The following is a 21,163-nucleotide window of genomic DNA, read 5'->3' as shown; positions in this document are numbered from 1 at the left end:
AGCTACTTTTAAAAATGGTGAGAACTGGCAAGGGGAGCAAGTGAAGTTCCATCGGAATGGGGCTGATCATATTTCATGAAAACTTGAATGTTTTGTGCTGTGGCACTTATGATTCCCTTTGAAGGGGGGTCATTGTGAAGCTGGGGAGGCCATTAAGCTGGGCGTTACAACTATCCAGATACAACAGTTTGTGGGCTAGAAGAGAAGTTTGGAAGTTTCTTTCTGGTAGAAAACATTTTACATTTCTTTAGAAGAGAGAGCTGGCTGCAGGCAGTCTTTTTCATTTTGGTATTAAGTTCCTTGAGGATTAGGTTGGTTGTCCAAAATGAAGTCAAGTGGCTTGGCATTCAGTGAAAGTTGAGGTTCAAAGCCATCAAGGTTCATGCTCTGTTTGTACTATTTCTTGCTTATTGTTCTCAGAGAATAACTGAAATTCTGATCTTGGTGGGGGTTTAGCTTCAGGTAGGCCCAGGCCATCCAAGTCTGGATGAGATGCAGGCATTGTTTGGGGTGCTGCATGTCTGGAGAAGAGGAGACTATCACGTAGAGTTTTGTATTGTCGGCATGGTCATGAATTTTGGTGCTCTTAATCTGTGAGTAGAAATCGATGGGACTCCATGCAGAGGTTGAAGATGACCAGGGAAAGAAAGTATGAAGCCTTATGGGACTTGCCAGGTGATAGAGATTTTGTTCGGACATGGAAGTGCTCATGTTAATGGTCTGGTGTTGGTTTGTAAAGGTAGGAGGAGAACCAGTGGTAAGTATTGACAGTGAATCCCATTCAAGAGAATGCAGGTGAAATAGTAGACTATCTGAGGCTGCTGAGAGGTCCTGCAGTATCAGGAGGCAGGGAACATCATCTCTGGTCAGAAGAGTGTCACCTACAATGTGTAAGGTAGTAGCCTCCATGCTTGTATGATCAGTACGTTCAGGAGATGGTTACACTGATGTGATCTTAAGGTTGAGCATAGACTATGTTTTTGATGATCTTACAGATTAATAGTAGGTGAGTGAGAGGCCAGTACTTGGCAAGGTCATCTGAGTCTAGTGTAGGTCTGATGGCCTGGGATCAGCTGGTACCTAGAGAAATCTATTAGCCCCCAGGCATTTTTTTTAACTAGACATCTGGGACATTCCTGTATGGTATGGCAAGCTTGGATACCACACTTTTGCTTACCCAGAATGCCCTATAAATGTCAAAGTGTGGCTACCTTACGGCGGTAGTACCCAACATATGATAGGCCTGTTTTACAGAGCAAAACCTGGACCCTGTGAAGTCGTCATTGTGTCAATGTAGTCTTCAAGCGTTTATAGTTTGGTTTGTTCCTGTCACACATGTTATGCCCACTCACACATGTGAGTTATCATTTTACTAGGGTATGGAATGGTATGATTTTTGCCATTGACTGGAAGTGCCAGAGACACTTTTCACATAATTGTGAGCAAAATTGCATTTTTGTCCATTGATTTGGTGTTTGCATGCCATTCTTAGAAAGAAAGTATGTTGGCATCCATGCAGGCCAACCCACTCTCGATTCTCCTGGGTCTCAATTTCAGAAATGCAGATGGTTGGTATGGTTTTTCTGGGTGTAGGCGGGCCCCCCAGGCCCAAATATTGCAACCATCCACTATGTAAATAGAGGAAATGTGGAGTTTTATACATAGTTTTGACATATGCAGGGCATTCTTTGTATAACAGCATGTTGGGAATCCTGCCGGCCCCAGTATCTTGGATTCCCCAGATCTCTAGGTTTTAGAAATGCTGTGTTGCTAGGGTTTTCTGAATGAAAGCACATTCTAAAGTTCTGTTAATATGCAGTCCTATTATCTTATTAGGAACCTTATAACATGTAATACACTACGTAATAAACTTTTGTCATGTTTTTCTCTGCATATTATTCCTTACCTCACTTCTACTGATTCTAGGCACTGCAAATAAGCAATCTTACTATCGCTCATTTTAATGGTACCCTATTTGCTGACCACAGAATCGTGGAAGCTGAATGGGCCTTTTAAGGATTCTGATTAGTCACCTGCACATTACTCCATATGCCAGTTGCCAGAGCATAACCTGCTGACTACTCTGCAAACATACTAATTGTCTTGTTATTTGATAGTATATCCTTGCTTATTCCCATTAATTCGGTCTTTGGGACCACACAGTTTTCATTAAACATTTTTTCTTGTGTTGCCAGTTGGAACAGTTATCTCTTGACACTGAAGTATTGATATGCTTCATCATGTTAAATGCTTTTGTAAATCTGCAGGGTTTTGCTTATTTTCCAATGCACTCGTTAGTTCTCTCCACACTGGCCTCAGCTGCAATTTTTACTTTTTTTTAAATTTCTTCTTTTTTTGTGACTTGAACAGATGGTTGTATATTATCTGTCTCTTCTAGGGTAGTCAGTGTAGCATACATCCAAATTGATCATAGTTCGGGTTCATGATTTTGCTTCACCTTTTCGACTTTCCACCCATTCTTGTTATTATTATAAATATAAATGTAATCTGTCAAACTGGTATAAAAAGAGAAAGGCAGATATTTCTTTTGGAGTTCATATTTCTGGGATAGCTTGTTCAACTTTGTTGATCTTACCTATTTGTTTTTTGAGACCGCTTTCTGAAGGTAACATAGCCATTCTTGTAGACCAACAGTGTGTGGTATGTTTCTTTTTCTTAGAATGTAATATTCATTGACTATTTAAACAACCAACAATGCAGTAAAATGTGGTGACCGCCCACCAGTAAGTTTCCTCATGCAACTATTTTGACATGCCCACCTCTGTGCACCTCCATAGTACCTACCGGTATGTCCTCATTTCTACATGTGGAGGGTCTATGAACGACTTCACATAAGTACATTAGGGTCCTCCGCCAGAAATAATCAAAAAATGAAAAGGAGTACTCAGGGCCCTTTAATGTAGAGCAAATTTAATAGCTCTTCTAGTTACTTAGGGGATACTGTTGGTTCTAATGAGACAGTGACTAAAGCTGCAAGACATTGTTCTTCCACTTTAATTAAAGTGGAGACAATACTGTGCACTTATTGAACCCCTCTCCCAATCGGACCTTACTCCCTCTATCTTTGCTGAAAGTGGTGAGGAGTGGTTAGGTGACATACAACATAAAACATGACTGCTAAACAAAATGGGTCTGTTTTTTTAACTACTTCTATTCCTATTGAAGTTTGCCATCTCTAACAATATAAAAGCTTCTTGTTGCAATAGTAGAATGCACACGATAATGCATGTGGCTGAGTTGTCCATGGCAGAGCATGTGTCTTCTTAATAGTGGAAGAATGGTGATGAGCCATATCCATTGCAGAATCCACTGTCTAGAGATAAGATAACAATTTACTGTATCATATGATGTAAGGTTTGTTTATTTAAAGGGAAAAATGAGTAGTGCTCCTTTTTAGAAAGGAAATACCACTGTGCTTTTAGTTCTTTTGTAATGTTTTATTTTTATTGCAAGAGTTTTTCATTTTTTTTTTTATTTGAACATTTTTTATGCCACAGTTACTAACATTAGAGCCTTATATTCCAGATTGAAGAGGAGGCAAATGGAGACCTATTTGATATTGAGATTGGTGTATCTGATCCAGAGAAAGTTGGTGAGTCTGACCCCACTTTCTTTTTTTGTATCATGTTTAGGCCGGTGGACAACTTTTTAATGTGCATGTTCCGATATTTAGTAATGTAACTTTTTATTGATCACTTTTTCACCCCCTAAATAATAGGAGCATGCTAATTATTGACAGTTTTGTTTACATTTCATATTTACTTACACATACATGGATGCATTCTACTTTATAATCTTCTGTAATATCTGGATAATTAGTCTTTTTGCTGATGTCTGATCCTGTCCTAAAGTGTCCATTGACATTCATATGCTCTCATTAATTAAATGTATTTTTTTAGGGGATGGCATGAATGCTTTTATGGCTTACAAAGTAACAACAAAGGTAATTAAAATTCTTATTTCAGATTTTATTCATTATAAGGATTCAAGAAATTTGAGGAAAATGATGCATGTTTTTTTTTCAGACTTCTCTATCCATGTTTAACAAGAAGGAATTCTGCGTAAAAAGAAGATTCAGTGATTTTCTTGGATTGCATAGTAAATTAGCAGGAAAATACATGCATATTGGTTACATTGTGCCTCCAGCTCCAGAGAAAAGTATTGTGGGTAAGAGTTGATGCACAAGTTATGTGCTCATTGGCTGTTTTTGTGAGAAATGCGTGTTCTTGTTTTTCAGTTCAGAGTGAAAATATTAAACCTTTTTATTCTAATGCCCCATAGTGTTTGGTCAATTGTAATATGGACTGTTATAATTCAGTCAGAGATAGTACCATATTGCACTCATAGTGATGTCTAGTCATACATAAAGAAAATGGAACATTTAAACAATTTAAAGGTTCCCTTTTATGCTTTCTTTCAAGGAACAATACCATTTGAGCTAGTGATGTATGTTTTTCTTTATTTTAATAGGACAATTATTCTTTTACTTGCATTGTCAAAGCAAACTAAGTTTTTCTGTGTGGATATTTTACATCTTTTCTTAAGCCCTATGCTCCACTCTTACGGTGTTTCAAAGATTGACTGAGGACATTTATAATGCACAGTGTAGAGTTTAGCTAAACATCTAAGTATGACAGCCTTACACTTATATAGCAAAAACTTATTGTATGAGATCTATCTTCAGTCTTATTCATTTTGGCATAAGACCAATTTAACTGTTCAGGACAAAACATTGAATCCATTTAGCATTAGTTTGGCAAGCATACACAGTATGTTTTTCATTCTGCTTCCACTTTCACAATGCTTTATTCTACAGCACAAATTAATGCTAGAATTACACATTAATTCTTTTGTAAGCTACTTAATATTGACCTCTGATACCCCCAGTTTCTCATCTCCTCTAGTGACTGAAAATTCAGGGGACTAGTACTGGGGACAGAGCTGGTAGTGTTTTCCTTCTCACATGGTGGTCCACCTCCTGATTATTCACATTATAATTTGTATCATCTCTTTTTCACTTCTTGTATCCAAAAACACACAGCCATCGTGCGTAACAATGGAAAACATTTTTCTCTCAAGAGTTTAAAAAAATGGGATGTAAAGATCTTCCAGTTTAATAGCTCCATAGGTGGTCACCTGTAATTTAAAGAAACAACCCATTTATTCCTCCAGTTTCCCAATAGTTGTATCAGAAACTCTATATTCTTATACCATGACCTTGTGATCGGCTCTATGCAGTGGTTGTACTGTTTGTTTTTGTAGCTTGATTGAATAGCAGCACTCTCCTAATGATCTCAGATGGGTGATTCGTGAAACGGTGAATGACTCCAATAGGGTATCAAAAAAGTGGTTAAGAAAGAACAGAGGTGGATCTTTAGGTCACGGACTCATTTCCATGGGTTAAATGATGAGATACCATGTTCAGAATTCTAGAACAGGGAGTAGGAACGAAGACCTTCTTTCCTGGAGTTCAGCACAGAATAGAGGACAAACTGAATTACCTAAGCTAGATACTATGACCATAATTACATCCTAGAAACTGATTAGGAAGCATGCAATTGAGTTCACTGCATCCTGGTTGTTATTTATATTTTTAGTTTCATTTTCCTTGTGTGTGTTAAGGCATGATTTACAACAATCTTATCACAAGATTAGTAGATGCATTCCCTTATTCCATACCAATAGGCTGAGGGAAGAAATATTCTAAGATGACTGCCACTTTTATCTTGAAAATCTACTTATTCCGAGTCCTTTTTCAGTTTCCCTCCCCGATGGGAACACATTCTAAAATGGCCGCCACCTTTTAGTTCACCTTTCTTTTTGGTCCTTTGTTTGTGTCCATCGTTTTCCTAGTCCCCGCCTATACAAGGGATAAATGGTGGCGCTTCCCAGCTCTGAATCATTCCTGGGAGCTTGGATGACTGGGTAGTTCAAACTGACCATGGTGCTCTTTAGTTAAGTACCATATTTTGGTTTTCTTGCATAAGGTCAATTTCTGGATGATGGGAGTATAGCGCTGCCCAGCGCAGCAACCAACCAATATGTTTTACACATTTTTACATATTATAAATTCAGTACAACTTAGACATACCTATTAGAGGACACTTAAATAATTATTTCTCATGTATTTCACAACCATGGTTATCAGATTGTCTTGATAGAAGAGCGGCCATCATCCTTGCAATCCCCAAGCGGTCCATGTACCTGACCTAGGAGGGTAAGAAATGACTTGTGGGGGGATGCGCCTCTGCTTCAGCATGAGCACATGGTCACTTTACCCCACGTAATGCTTGAGTGTGGCGTGTCATTTTCACATACACCTGAAACACGTGTTTTTGAGGGTGGAAAATGTGGTCACTATTATGTTCCCATTGAGTGTTGTTTTTAACTTATCTTGTTTTATGTTGTTGGATTAAGCCTCCACATTCAGAAGTTTGATTCCAATGTAAGATTTCAGTTATTTCATAAATAGGCAACAGGAGTAGTTTTTTTTTTTCTTTTTTCTTTTTTCTTAGTGAGGGTTAGGCACAACAACAGACCCTGAAGATTCGCCACCTGATCCGTGTGACTGTATTAGGCGAAAAACATGTTGTCCATGACTAACAGTTCTGTAGTGTAGGAAATAACCACACACAGTTCCATAATATCCAAATCTCTTATCAGAGTGGTAGACATACATTTAGTTGTTGGTAGGGAACCAGATCATTGTTTTCTGTACTTCTCCCTTTGTTTGTTTTCATCGTAGGCAGGGGTGCCAGGTTGTGTTAAAGATAGTTTTCTTGGGCACCTTCAGCCAATGAAACAAACCCCTTTTCGAATGTGCCCGCAGTACACCGCTAAGTACCCGCACAACAACCAACACCTGTTACTGCAATTTGTATCTCTCTCCGTAAGACAACAACCAGGAGTGTGCAGCTTGTTGATAGTTCTCATTCAAAAAAGCATTAAGATAATGCCTACCACATCCCCTTGCCACAGCATGGAGAGCACCATAGAACAGGAAGTGTCAGAGAGAGAGAGACCATCATTGGCGCTGATGTGGAAGGAGAGTATGAGAGAGACGACTTGACAGGTAGCCTATACTGTGTTGTGTCCAGAGACTCTGATATTGTCACCAGAGCTAGCGATGAACAGGCCCAGCTGTCTATCTTCTTTCAAGGGAGCCCTGATATTGAGCTGGAGAAATCCACGGGCCCAAACACAGAGACAACTCCACGAGCTGTGAATACTGCTGTCCGTCCACCCCAACGCACAAAGCACAGCTGCAACAGTTGTCTGAGTGGTGCCTCAGAGTAGATTGGCCCAGCAGCACATTCCTAGACGCATGTTTTCATGCTGCACTACCTAGTGGTTCCCATTAATACCGAGGAAAGGCTTTGGAGCAGAGGAAGGCTGAGAGGCCTCTGGATCCTAATCTGGATCATAGCCACTAACACAAACAAAGTGCAGAGGCTCTGAAATCTGAGACCTCTGGACACTACGCCTCCCCAACACTGTCTGCACTGAAAGTTACAGCTTCTAAGCCTCCAGCATCAAAGCTGTCAACATTCAAATCATCTGTGCTGGAAGGACAGTCTCTGACGAAGCAGTCAAAAATCCCTCACAAGGATATTTCGGCACCTATATCCAAGGCAACCTTGAAGCGTCATGTACCTGAGAAAGAGGAGGGACTAATCCTCAAGAAAATGCAACATGTCTTTGATTCGTGGCAGAGAACAATTGATCCACAAACTAGCTAACTCTCTGTCCCAAAAAAGCGGAGGCTAGAGTTTGAGGAACCTGTAGTACATCCACCACCAAAGAGACCTATGATCAACAAAGGTATTAGCCCAGTATCACCTCCAGTACCAGACAGTTCACCTGCACACACTTCCATTGCGATCACCTACACATTCAGCCATGTTAGTGTAGAACTGTATACCCTAGGAGAAGATTTGGAGGGGCCTTCTGACTACCCACAGACCCCTGATGACCCGTGTGAACATTGTAATGCTCACCCACAGGGTGTGCCAGTTGAACCAATCCCTATTAAGCCAACCCCGCCAGACACACGACCAGTTATTACACTGTCAATCAGAGCACTGCATCATACAACAAGATACTATGTCACACCTTTAGTGGGGACTATCTAGAATGGAAAAGTATGTCCGATGTTTACCATCCATCCATTGAGATTTTCAAGGACCCAGTCAAAAGAAGAGTACTGGACGCTAGGGTAGAGGGGAAGTATAAAGCAATCCTTCAGACCCTGTCTACACTAGGGGCCACCCGTCCCCAGATTCCCTAGTGGTCGCTCCCGCACTGAAACATGCTACAGCATAAGCAACAGGAGGTGCACCTCCGCTTGACAAAGATTAGGAGAATTGAGGCTGTCGGGAAGAAGGTGTGTGTCGGCAATGACAACTATTGACACATCACCAATTCTGTAGGGCTGCTCTCCAGATTCAACCAAGCATAATGGGAGTAGATGGAGGATCTCCTCCATCACCTCCCACATGAGTACAGAAAGAAATGAGGAAGACCTAGTTGCAGAAGGGAAACTTGTACCTAATGCGACCATTAGATGTGCACTAGGTGCGGCTGACACTTCAGTGAGACGCATCAGCTCTGCTATACTATTACGCAGACATGGCTTTTTTCCTGTCACTGTCTACCATTGTCAAAAATAAATACATTTTTAAAAAGATATAATGATGCAATTGCTTCTAGTAGCAGCACAGGTTATGAGCTCACATGTAGAAGAGAACAAAGGTCTGAGGGGACGAGGCAGTGAAGCAACCAAAAGAGTGAGAATCATAGAAAAGTGACATCAAGTCGGGTAGCAGTAAGATGCATCTGAGGGAGAGAACAACATGGAACACAAGAGGCGGAGGGAGAAATACGTGAAAGACAAATACAGAGAGTAGGGAGTGATCATTTGGTGGAAGGAGACGGAACAGAGAAGGGGAGAGCTTGAAATCACAAGCGCTCTAAACCAAAAGAGGGCAAAAAAAATCTAAAAGTGGCCAGTGAAAGATAGAAGCCAGCGAGTCAGAAAGATGATGAATAGGCTATACTGTAGGAGAGGGACAAACATCGGACGCGCAAGCTCGTACTAGAAAAGCCATTGAATAAGAAGCAAGCCAAATAAGGTGACAATAAAACCAGTCAATGGTAAGTAATGGGCTGGGTATAAACTCCAGTAGATTCTTAGGTATTTTGCAACTTAACAGCTAATGGTACCTGCTAGGTTCGAACTAAAAAGCTTATTACTCTCTTTGCATCTGCATATACACTGCAAACATTGTACACTGAAACATTGCTCATTTGGCTAATGTAGATGTTGCAGTAATGTACCGAACCACGTAAGAAGATTTTTTTTTTTACATTCCAAATGTGGCACTCAGCTCAGAATAAATACAATTGTGCAGTGTATAGCTCAATGTATGAAGAAGCACACAAAAATCTGTATTATTAATAAGTAGCTGGCAAAGATCACACAGCATGTAAGCGGGAACGTAGGGTCTTGAGCACTAGAACACAATATCAATGTTTTCTGTATTGGTTTTGGTGCTAAATTTATTGTACAATTCACCACAAAGGTTTTTGCTTCTGTCCATATTACATACGCATATTTGACAGAAGAACACATTGTTAAGCACCTGCAACAAATTACATACTTTGCTTATAAATAATGGTACATTTTTGAGCTAGCTTTCAACAGAACCTACACCATGGAAATCATTACAAGCAGTGGATTTTGTATTATTTATGCTGCTTTCACAAAAAAACGGTGTAAACTGATTTTCCTTCAAAATTCGCTTGCACCATGTTTGCAGTAGTGCAATAAAAATATTTGGGTAATATGTAGTTAAACAGACCCTTTCTGATGTATACATCTTCCTGTGGATTCCTCACCTTTTTCTCATCTTTTGAATACCCTCAATGCTGGTGGCATTTGACGGAAATTTTCCTCTCTAGCTCTCCATGTCAACGAGGACGTCACAGGAACGGCTCCGGACGCAACTCCATCTGATGTCATCGAAGCCATAAGAAGTCCTTGCCAGCGTGCTGACGTCAGTTCCCCTTTTTCCGCATCTTTGACACGTAACAGATCCAATTTTTTAAAAATAAATTTATGAATAGCATTTTCAGTAGGGCAATGAACCCCTCTGATGCACCCGCAATGGGTCCATTGTCTGTCTCCCTGGGAGGTGTCACGGCATCGTATAGGCAAGCTCCGTTTCTACCTTTTATGCCTATAGCACCACATCCGTGGCCTTTAACGGTGCCGAGGAAGACACCTTCGCCTCCTGATGTTTGACGGGATGTGTGGTGCCGGTACCGAGATCAGAGTGATCGTTCATGTCCGACGTCAAGTCACTCTATTCTTGCACGGCAGGTTTCAGGGTCTAAATAACCACCACTGCAACAGACATCCTGAACACCAGTGCATTTCCTTCTGACAGTTAAGATCAAGAATGGAAGCTTTAAGGCTCCTGGAGGCGCAGCAATATGTAGAGGAGCGACAAGACCCTGAATTAGAAGAGGGTGAGATTTCAGTGGTTTCTCAGGAATTTGAAGGCACTCATGTGTCAAGTGGTCTGGACACTTCTCCAGAGTGGGAGTTATTATCCCATGGAGGCATATCCCTGCCGGAGGTTCCATCATACCATAGGATAATAAGAAAGGCAGCAGAAGTGTTGGACTTGCCTCTTCCCACAACTGACCTAAAATCAAATATACTTACAGAGGTTCTTCATTCTTTCTTGTCTGCATCATAGCCTTTGTTGCCATTCATTGAGGCTGACAGGACGAGTATTGGATGTGTGGCAGAAGCTGGTTTCTACTCCAGCAGTGTCAAGATCGATTGCAAGGAGGTATATGGTGGCGCCAGGAGATCCTGCATTTTTGAGTAAGCATCTGACGCCATAAAGCTTGGTGGTCCCGGCTTCGTGCTCATCAAGGTAACCTCATGGTTCTCTTCCCACGACCCCTACTGACAGAGAATCGAAACGGATGGAGCAATCTGCCAAAAAGATTTTTTCTTGTGGAAGCATGCATTGAAATCTGTAAATGCCAAGATACATCCATGCGTTGATGAATTTGGCAAGGGATGTCCTTTCCAAGCTACCGCAGGATGTTCAGGGCCATTTTGCAGAGCTTTTGACTGACAGTCAGGCGGCAGCAAAACAAGTAATACAATCAGGCCTTGATACAGCGGATTCGGTGGCTAGGGCCTTGGGGACTTTGATTGCCAGTAGGCAACACGCCTGGTTGAGGGGCCCGGATGTACAATCAATATTAATAGATCTACTCTTTGATGGATCCAGGCTGTTTGGGGCCTTAGCAGATTCGGCTGTAGAAAGAATTAAAGAGAGCAAGGCCACTGCAAAGTCGTTGGGTCTTCAGTCCCTTTCCACGACCTACAGATCACTATGTAGGTTCAGGGGGTTTGGCTGGAGCTCCTCCTTTCGAGGGAGGCAGCATTTCCAGCAACAACAGTTGGCTAAACCTCTTTACAGATCCCACAGAGGTCATGGAAGAGTTGAACAATGTGGTGTACACCAGCTTCCTTTTCATCTACCTCCTCTGGTAATCTTTCATGGAAGCAGCCCTAGTTCTCCCATCTTAGGTGAGGTGAGTGTGAGTGTGAGTGTGAGTGTGAGTGTGTGTGTGTGTGTGTGTTATTGATTCATTTCCTATAAGAAATGTAAGTCCATAACAACGAACAGTTGGGTTTTAGACATTGTAGAAAATAGATATGCCCTTCCCTTGCGGGAGTTTCTCCCTCCTTTTCCTCACCAGCAAAGCTTTTCTTCAAAATAATATCTACTGCTATTACAGCAGGAGGTGCAAAATCTGCTTTTAAAGGGTGCAATACAGTTGGTTACGGAGCAAGAAAGAGGTCAGAAATGTTATTCCACATATTTCCTGATCCCCAAAAAGGATGGTTGTTTGCGGTCGATCGTAAATCTGAGGATTTTGAATTGGTTCATCAAATAGGAAAGATTCAAAATGCTGACCCTAGTACAGGGGCGTCTTGTGCTGGACAAAGAAGACTGGATTGTTTCCATAGACTTTCAGGATGCGTATTTTCATATTCCCATTCTGCAGTCGCACAAGTAGTATCTCTGGTTAACTGTAGGGTCGCAAGATTACCAGTTTGCAGTCTTTCCGTTTGGTCTTCTGCACCTCCAGTCTTCACAAAGGTTTTGGCAGTGGTATCTGCACATCTCAGGCGGTGGGGAATTCCAGTATTCCACTACCTGGATGATTTTGCTCAAAGCCAAGTCTCCGTAGTTGGTGTAGCATCACTTGCATTTGTCAACGCAGCTGTTGTTCAATCTGGGATTTTCCATCAACGTACTCAAATCTCACCTGGAGCCCTCTCAGCGCACCCTGTTCATAGGGGCAGTCCTGGACACAACAGTGAGTTGTGCCTTTCCTTCTCAGAGGGTTTAAGACATTCAGGCTATGATTAAGTTGCCTCAGAATGAAGCGCTTCTTCCAGTCCTAAAGGTCTTACGTCTGCTAGTTCTGTTTTGTTCCTGCATTCTGTTGGTCACTCATGCATGTTGGCACATGTGGGTTCTCCAGTGGTGCCTCCGCAAGCAGTGGTTTCAATACAATCGCAATCTTGAGGAGTATATAAAGATCTCTAGAAACACTGCGAGGAATCTTCAGTGGTGGAGTGTGGACGACACACAAGGGAAAACGTTTTGCCCTACTCTGTGGCCACAGTAATAATGGATGCCTCCACTCTAGGCTGGGGAGCTCATCTGGGGTACCTGGATATCAAAGGTCTTTGGTCTTCAGAGAAACAGATGTTTCACATCAGTCTGGCTCTCAAGGCCTTCCTCCTTTCCATGCGCGGTCACTTGCTGCAGGTCTTGACAGACAACACTACTGCGATGTGGTACATCAGCAGGCGGGGGGGGGGGAGTAGGGTTGTACCTTCTCTGCAGAGAGGCTTTACAACTCTGGTCCTGGGCTCAGGACATTGGATTTGCATCATGGCAATTTGGTTGGAGTTCTCAACATGCGTGAGGATAGTCTCAGCCAGCACCTTTCAGTGACGTCTCCATCCAGGGGTGGTTCTTCACGTTTTCCAGTTATGGGGGAAGCTTCACATGGACCTGTTTGCTACTTGTGACAATGCACACTGCCTGTCATTCTGCAGCCTTCATTATCCAGTGCTGGTGCAGCCAGTTTCTTTATGAGTTTCTTCCTCTGCCCTTGATTCCTCAGGATCGGAGGAAGGTTCGCCAAGACTGGGCCCAAGCCATATTAATAGTCCTGGATTGGCCAAGAAGGGAGTGGTACACAGACCTACTTCAACTCTCACTGTGCCCTCTCCTCCGTCTCCCTAACACGGCAGACCTCCTCCCGCAGTCGCAGGGGCAGGTTTTACACCCCCACATCCAGAGCCTGCAATTACATGCCTAGAAATTGAACGGGGCAACCTGAATTCCTTTTCTCTTCCTGCTGAGGTGGTGTAGGTTATTCTGTCGGCCAGGCGACACTCCACCAAAACTCTCTCTGCCGGTAAATGGGCCAACTTTGTCAAATGCCGTGAAGAACGGCATGTTGACCCTTTAAACTCCCACTTGTCCAGTGTTTTGGAATTTGCTCTTTCTTTAGCACAACAGGGATGTACTGTTGCAACAATGAAAGGATATTTGTCTTCACTGTTTGTATTTTTTTTGTTTGCCTGACAAACCCTCATTGTTCAAGACCCCTATAGTTTTAAGGTTTCTTACAGGGTTGACTAATATGTTTCTCCAATTCCATTCATCATGCCTCAGTGGAATTAAAATTTGGTTTTAGTGTACCTGATGGGCTCACTGTTTCAGCCTTTACATAGTTGCCCATTGAGGTGCCTTGCGCTAAAGACTGTTTTGCTAGTGGGGATCATGTCGGCTAGACGTGTTAGTGAGCTGCAGGCTCTGAGTGTAAAATCCCTGTTTACCACTTTTCATGTCAACAAGGTGGTTATGAGAACCAGGGCGGCTTTCCTGCCAAAGTTAGTGACACCTTTTCCTTTAGGGCAGTTCATCACCCTTCCATCCTTTTACCCTCCTCCCCATCCCTCTTAAGAGAAGGTAAGGCTGCATCGTCTGGATCCAAAGAGTGTTGAGCTTCTACATGGACAGGATGGGCAAATTTAGAACGGACAATCAGTTGTTCTTCTGCTACATAGGCAAGATGAAAGGCAAAGCTGTTCACAAAAGAACATTGTCAAGATGGTTCATACTTTGCATAAAAATTTGTTATGCTTTGGCAAAGAAGGAACCTCATGACGGTATAAGAGCTCATTCGACCAGAGCTAAGTCTGCTACTTTGACTAGAGCGTGTACCTGTTGTTGACATTTGCAAGGCAGCAACTTGGGCTTCCCTCCACACTTTCGCAAAACATTACTGCTTGGACTCGGAAGTGAGGAGGGATGGCCATTTTGCCCGTTCAGTGTTACGGGATCTCTTGGTATAGACATACCTCCGAGTGCGGGGATCTGCTTTGGGACTGTGTTTAAAAGGTGAGGAATCCACAGGTAGATGTATCCATCAGAAGAACAAGTTACTTACCTTTGGCAGTGCTTTTTCTGGTGGATACAGAGTCTACCTGTGGATTCCTCACTGACCAACCCCCTCCCTGTTGCCTGTCTGGATATACCAAGAAGGAAATTGTTTGTATAAATGGTAAATCCGTTGCAAATTGTGTGTGTGTGTGTGTGTGTGTGTGTGTGTGTGTGTGTATATGTGTGTGTATGTATATATATATATATATATATATATATATATATATATAATGTTCTGTGGCATGTGTAGCTGCAGATACACATGCTGTGCATTATCCTGCCATCTAGTGCATCAGTACATAAAAAGTATATTTAAATAGCGCATATTTGTTTGAACAGTGCTTTTGTAATGATATTCTTTGAAATATCACCACTTTCTTTGAAGGTATGACGAAGGTCAAGGTGGGCAAGGAAGACTCCTCTTCTACAGAATTTGTGGAAAGAAGAAGAGCAGCACTAGAGAGGTATGAAAACGAGCTGTAGAAATGCCTTGTCTATCTGAATGTAAAACTGTTATTTCCACTATACATTTTGGACCATAAAGCGATTGTATTATGCCTGGATGCAAAGGCTGGATGGATTACCATTTTGGTCATGTTCTTAAAAAGCAGATTTACCTGCAAGTGACTTTAAATTCACTACAGATACTTGCCTGTTGTTTTTGGTCTAATTAAGTAGACTGAAATAGTAGAACTCGAAAGAAAACAACTAATCATGATATCCAGTTTCCAGCTATGCTATTGGCACCATTACTATTCTTTATTTTAAAAGTAAATAGGACTAAAGACCTTGCTTGCACAAATCATCAATGATTCGTAGAACTGTAGTAGCTAAAGGAATACACCCAAATTTAGTTGAACCTTTAGCAGCAATCATGCACTCACTTCACTGTAACTATACTACGCTGATTGTTCAAAACTGCATACTCTTGTAAGTGCTACCTGCTGTGATGTTACCTTCAGATTCCAGGTAACTACGTTATTTTGAAATTTTCTATATTTCATTGACATTGCCCCTTGCAAAGAAATCCCTTGTCTTTTGTTTTCACACCCTATGTGTTCATTGCCATAAAATCCACACTGACTGCAGGTGGCTCTCATGTTCACAGTAACGAGTTGAGGGATTATTGTTTTTTCTCATATGAGGAGACATCTTATATGATATAGGGGGATGACACACAAAAATAAAGTAGTTTGGAACAGGTCTACTGGTACACTCAACTGTTTATTGCTTTAGGTCTGGTGATTGCTTAACTGATCCCTGCTCAAACATGGAAATCAACCAGTGTACTCTACCTGGGAAAATGGAAGCTGGTGCTGACAAGTGCAACATTCTTGGGAAAGAAATATATTGGGACAGTGGATGTCCCCCTAGACACAATGGAATATGGGGCAGCTAGATAGATTACTATGTTGTTGACAACACTATGTGATTCCCATGCATTATACAAATGTATATTGATGTGGTTAATTCCCCAAGTTACAGTTTAAGAGGGGACATGGCATAAATGTTGTTGTGCACTGGTGTATTGGTGAAAATTCCACTAGAATTTGACCATTAAACAATATATCATCACTTCAAAAATATTGTGAACCACAATATCGAAGATGTTTCCTTTTTTACGGTTTTACTATAATATTGATCTTGATAATATATTTAACATATTTTTTTAGAATGGTGCTTTATTGTATCTTCTTTAGTGCAGATATTATTTTTAAAAATTCATTAAAAAAAAAAAGTAATAATACTGTGTATTATTTCAGATTTATTGGGGAATTAGCTGACTAATGTTTTTAATTATCTATAAATTAATGTTAATATGTTAATTATCTTATAAATTGTTTAGATCGATTAAAGTGACTAGTGTATTATGCACTGTTTTATTTGGACATCAATTGTATGTTTAGTATTAAAAGGTACTAAATAAAGTTTAGAATTTTTTTTTAACAGACTGGGGTACATTGGGGAAATTTATCGTTAGTTGATTTAGAAGTATTTAAAAATGAATGTACAATTTAAAAAAAAGTGTAGGGTGTCATGTAGTCTTGATGTTTTTTTTTTTACATAGAATACTTTTTTTTACCAATTTTGTTAATTTTGCATCTTCAAAAAATATATTTTTTTCAATTTCAAGATATTGTAACAGGTACTTTTTTCAAATTGTTTAATTTTTTGAAATATTTTATTTTGGGTATTTATATTGTTTGGGTGTACTTACTAATGTACTGACCACTCCCCCCCCCCCTCTATCCTTACCCCACCCTTCAGAATTGTGCACTGCCCCCAAGTGTTTGGAGTTAGAATACTAAATTCCTCTAACTGCACTTTCCTAACATTTGTTGCACTAGCAGAATAGCAAACTAATATATATATATATATATATATATATATATATATATATATATATATATATATATATATATATATTTCGGTGTGTGCTTGCTAGGAGTAAGAATAGTAAATCTGCCCATCCCACACCCTCCTGTCCCATTTGTGCACTTTTCCAGTGTTTCTTATACAATAGAGTAGTAAGTCTGACCTCCACCATGTATGCACTTTCCTTAATGTTTGTTGTACTCAAGGTAGAATAGTACATCTGATTCAGGACCCCCTCCCCACCACCCACAATGTATGCACTGTCCCAATATTTGTTAAATTGAAGTTAGAACATAAACTGAAACTCCCCTGCCACCCCACCCATGGTACACCTTTTAAAAAATTTCTTAGACTGTAGTTAGAATAGTAAGCCTGACCTCTCACAAATCATGCACTTACTCTTGTGTTTGTTAAACTGGAGCGATGCTAGTAAATCACACCCAACCCCCACACCTTGTTTGCATTTTCCCTAATGGTTGTTATATTAGAGTTAAAATAGTAAATTTGAGATAGGTTACTAGTTTTTATGGCATTCTGGATTTATATGTAAGCGACTTTCAGGATTAAAATATGTGGGAAATACCATCTACCCACCAAAGAAATGAATATTAGAACATATAAGAGCAATTGAGAACAAAAGATCCATCCTGTGCAGTAGCCAAACACATAATGAAAGCTCAGGAAGGGGACACTTAGAAAAGAATTGAGTACTTTGGAATTGAGCACATTACAAAAGCTACAAGGGGTGATGACAGGGTTTGTTTACCAAGACAGAGTCTCAATACATCATCAAACTTCAAACGAAGACCCTCATTTGGGTGAAACAGCAATAAAGAACTCTGTTTAGAACACTTATCTATTAATTTTGTTTCAATTGTTTCTATTTCAGTGGTTATCACTACAAATCCCATAATGCCTCATGGGCAGGGTGGGTATAAATAAATAAACAGAGGGGGTTATCAGCCATGATCAAGGGCAAAGGGGGGGCAAAATGCATTGGGTGACATTGCTGTTACTGTTATAGTATGCTGAATAAATAAAGAGGACACTACCTCTTGAGTGCCGCTTCCTCTTTATTGTCATCTAATTATGTGAATAATTAATGGAGGTCTGACCTTTCATCAGTGAGCACCAGCCAACTGAGCGCACCACTTTGCAGACTACGTTTATACCTACCTACTGGCAGTCACCAGTAGGTTGTTGTAGTTAGGACCTAGTTTCCATAGGAAGAGCTTTCTTTGTTTGGCCACTAACTTTGGCGCCGCTTGATGAATCTTCTCAAAAATGTTCAAGACTTGTACTTCAGTGGGTTCAGCTGCTGTATTGAAAGTTTTGGTGTGGTCTCTCAAGTAGGGCCTCACGGGTTCAGCTGCTGTATTGAAAGTTTCGGGGTAATCCGCCAAGTGGGGCCAGAGATAGAGGGGGTATCCCCCATACATTTTCACATAAGGATTTTGAACATAACTTCAGCCCGAATGCTGGACAAAATTGCACCAGCTAGCACTTGTTCCAGAAAGCGTGCTTTTTGTGATTTGATGTAAATCCGTTCAGTAGTTTTGGTGTAATTGGAGATTAAAAAATATAGATCTAGGGACGCAGAACCTCTAGGGATCCAACTCTCCCCGTGCTAATATCTATCTGATTGGCTGCCAACACATCCTTGTTGATGGCAGCCATCTTGGGATTCAGCTTCAGCCAAATCCGACAAAATAAGGAAAAAAAATTAAATTAAGAAAAGGAGCCAGAGTAGGGTTACTCCAAGCCCCTAGCCTTGGTGTAGGGGTTCCTCACGGACACCACCAGGGCTAAAAGGCATTTTGTTTAAATCTCAGAAAAATCTGTGGATCTACTGATTTTTCTGTAATTTTCTTCTTTTTTTTTTTTTTTTTAAAGGGTGGTCTCCTACCTTTTTTTCTTTCTTTTTTTTTTTTCTTTTTTTCTTTTGTCTCTGGGTGGGCTCGATCCAGTGGGCTTTGGGGGATTGAAAATGGAGGTAAGCACACAGGGCCTCCCTTCCAGGGCTTCTATTAGCCCCAGGGACCACCACCTCCCCGGGCAAAAATAATACTTAAAATGGGGGAGACCCTTAAGGCCTCTCCCACAGCCACAAGGACCGCCACCTCCCTGGGGTTAATTCTGAAATGTATGTGCCTCCCCTTTGCAGCCCCTGGGACACCCACCTCCCGGGTGCTTATATAAAATGATAAGGGGGTCATGCGGCCCCCCTCCCCATTGAATAGAGGTACGCCCAGGTGAATGGGGTCCCCAGAGCCACAATTGGCCGGAATAGAGGGTGCTGCGTGGCCTCACTTCTCCCCCATGGTTCTCCCTTTAAATTGCTAAGAGAATGCAAATGTGGCAATCACCTGGAAGTTGTACCCACTTGGCCCCACACCGTCTATCTTACTAGTATGCATATACCTTCCCCCCTTTTGCCCGGATGATGGACAGCTTCCCAAAGGGCCTCCCCAGTGCAATTTCTGCAGATTTTGATGTTGTGCTGTTGATGTCGAGGAATATGAGGACATCTCCACAAAAAAAGAAGCACTCACTTCAAATAGATAAGAGGAAGGGCCCTGGTTTGGTGGTGAATTAAGTTTTTGTAGTCTGGTTGGCCTCTCTATAGAAGTATTCATCTTATCACAGACTTCTGGAGAAATATGCACGAGGAACAATCACATTGCCAAATGCGCACAAGCCACTGGTGACATTTACTTGTGCTCCATTACACAGCTGTAGTGTAGAATGCCTACTGGAAATTTACCTAAGGAGGCAAAAAGAATTCAACCTGGGTAAATATTTCATGCAAAGCTGTGGACTCTTGTTGGGTAAAAGGGCAGATAAGGTTCCTTTGTGGCAGTCACTCACAATTACTGACACACCCACACATACACTCACGCACCCACTCAGACATTCACACATCTGTTCAGACCCACTCCGACTCTCACACATACACTCAGAGACACTCTCACACCCACTGTCACACCTGCGGACACCCTTTCACACCTGTTCTCACACCCAGAGAGACAGGCCCTGTGGCCAACTCCTGCCGCTCGCAGGAGGCCGTGCACAGCTGCAGGTTGGGTGGTTAGGGGCGCCAGGCCTGCAGCCAGCTCCCTGCTGTATGGTTAGGGGAGGCAATGCCCTGTGGCCGTCCCCCGGCTAAGTGCGGCCCGTATTGGGTGGTTATAAGGGGTTGGCCACAGAGCCTGGACGCAGACTGAAGGCCGTGCACAGCGGTGGTTGGATTAACACATAGTAATGAAAATTACTTTACATAAAAAACATTCACTGGAAAAAAAACAAAGGTTACAGGGACGTTATAATTAGATAATAGAATTTAAAAAACATAGAAATTCACTTAAAAAAGCAAAAGTTACAGGGACGTTATAGTTAGGTTCTGTATTTACATGCACAAAACCAGAAAAATTCAGCAGTTATAGTTGGAGTTATTTCAAATAACTAACTCGAGTACATTAGTTTCTTCTGCACTCCTGGTGAGAGCAGGGTCCATGGCTCGCCCTTCAAATTGCTACAAGTATGCAAATCACCTGGAGCTCAGCCCGATTTGCCCCTCACAATCAACCTTAGTAGTAAGCAAAGGTCTCCCGCATTTTGCCAGGATGATGGACAGCTTACAAAAGGGCACTCAATGGCGTTTGCAGCTGATTTTTTAGGTGCATTCTTGATGCTGAGTAATATGTGGACATCTCCACAAAGCAAAGAAGCACTTGCTTCATATAGATGAGGAAGGACCCTGTTTTGGTGAAGATTTACATCTTTGTAATCTTGTTGGCCTCTCTATAGGAGGATTCATGTTATCACATATTTCTGTACAAAGAAACACCAGGCACAATCATGTTGTTAAAACACACACAGTCACTGGTGACATTTCCTTGTGCACAATTGTGCAGCTGTAGTGTAGAATGCTTACTGGACATTAAGCTAAGGAGACAGAAAGAACTCCACTTGGGTGGATATTTTTTGCAAAACTGGGGACTCTTGTTGGATAAAAGGGCAGGGGAGGTTCTTTTGTGGCAGTCACTCACACAGCTATTGACATATCCACACAGACACTCACACACCCACTCAAAGATGCGCTCAGACACTCACTCACGCACTCACACATCCACTCAGACATGCATGCACCCATTCACAGACCCTCTAAGACATTCACACACCCATTCACAGACCCTCTCAGACATTCA

General features: G+C 41.5%; 1 protein-coding gene across 2 annotated transcripts in view; it reads left to right on the top strand.

The window, feature by feature from the left end:
- SNX2 (sorting nexin 2) overlaps positions 1-21,163 on the top strand; it is a 298,179-nt gene that overhangs the window by 160,593 nt on the left and 116,423 nt on the right. For both annotated transcript variants that reach the window (XM_069226951.1, XM_069226942.1), the window contains 4 exons: positions 3,547-3,613; positions 3,921-3,964; positions 4,047-4,188; positions 14,965-15,043. In XM_069226951.1, the coding sequence (XP_069083052.1) occupies positions 3,547-3,613; positions 3,921-3,964; positions 4,047-4,188; positions 14,965-15,043 (332 nt within the window). The remainder of the gene's footprint in view (positions 1-3,546; positions 3,614-3,920; positions 3,965-4,046; positions 4,189-14,964; positions 15,044-21,163) is intronic.

The sequence above is a fragment of the Pleurodeles waltl genome, chromosome 1_1 (assembly GCF_031143425.1).
Source record: "Pleurodeles waltl isolate 20211129_DDA chromosome 1_1, aPleWal1.hap1.20221129, whole genome shotgun sequence".
NCBI classification, from domain to species: domain Eukaryota; kingdom Metazoa; phylum Chordata; class Amphibia; order Caudata; family Salamandridae; genus Pleurodeles; species Pleurodeles waltl.
Note: the sequence above shows the minus strand (reverse complement) of the source record. Positions and strands in the feature narration are given on the sequence as shown.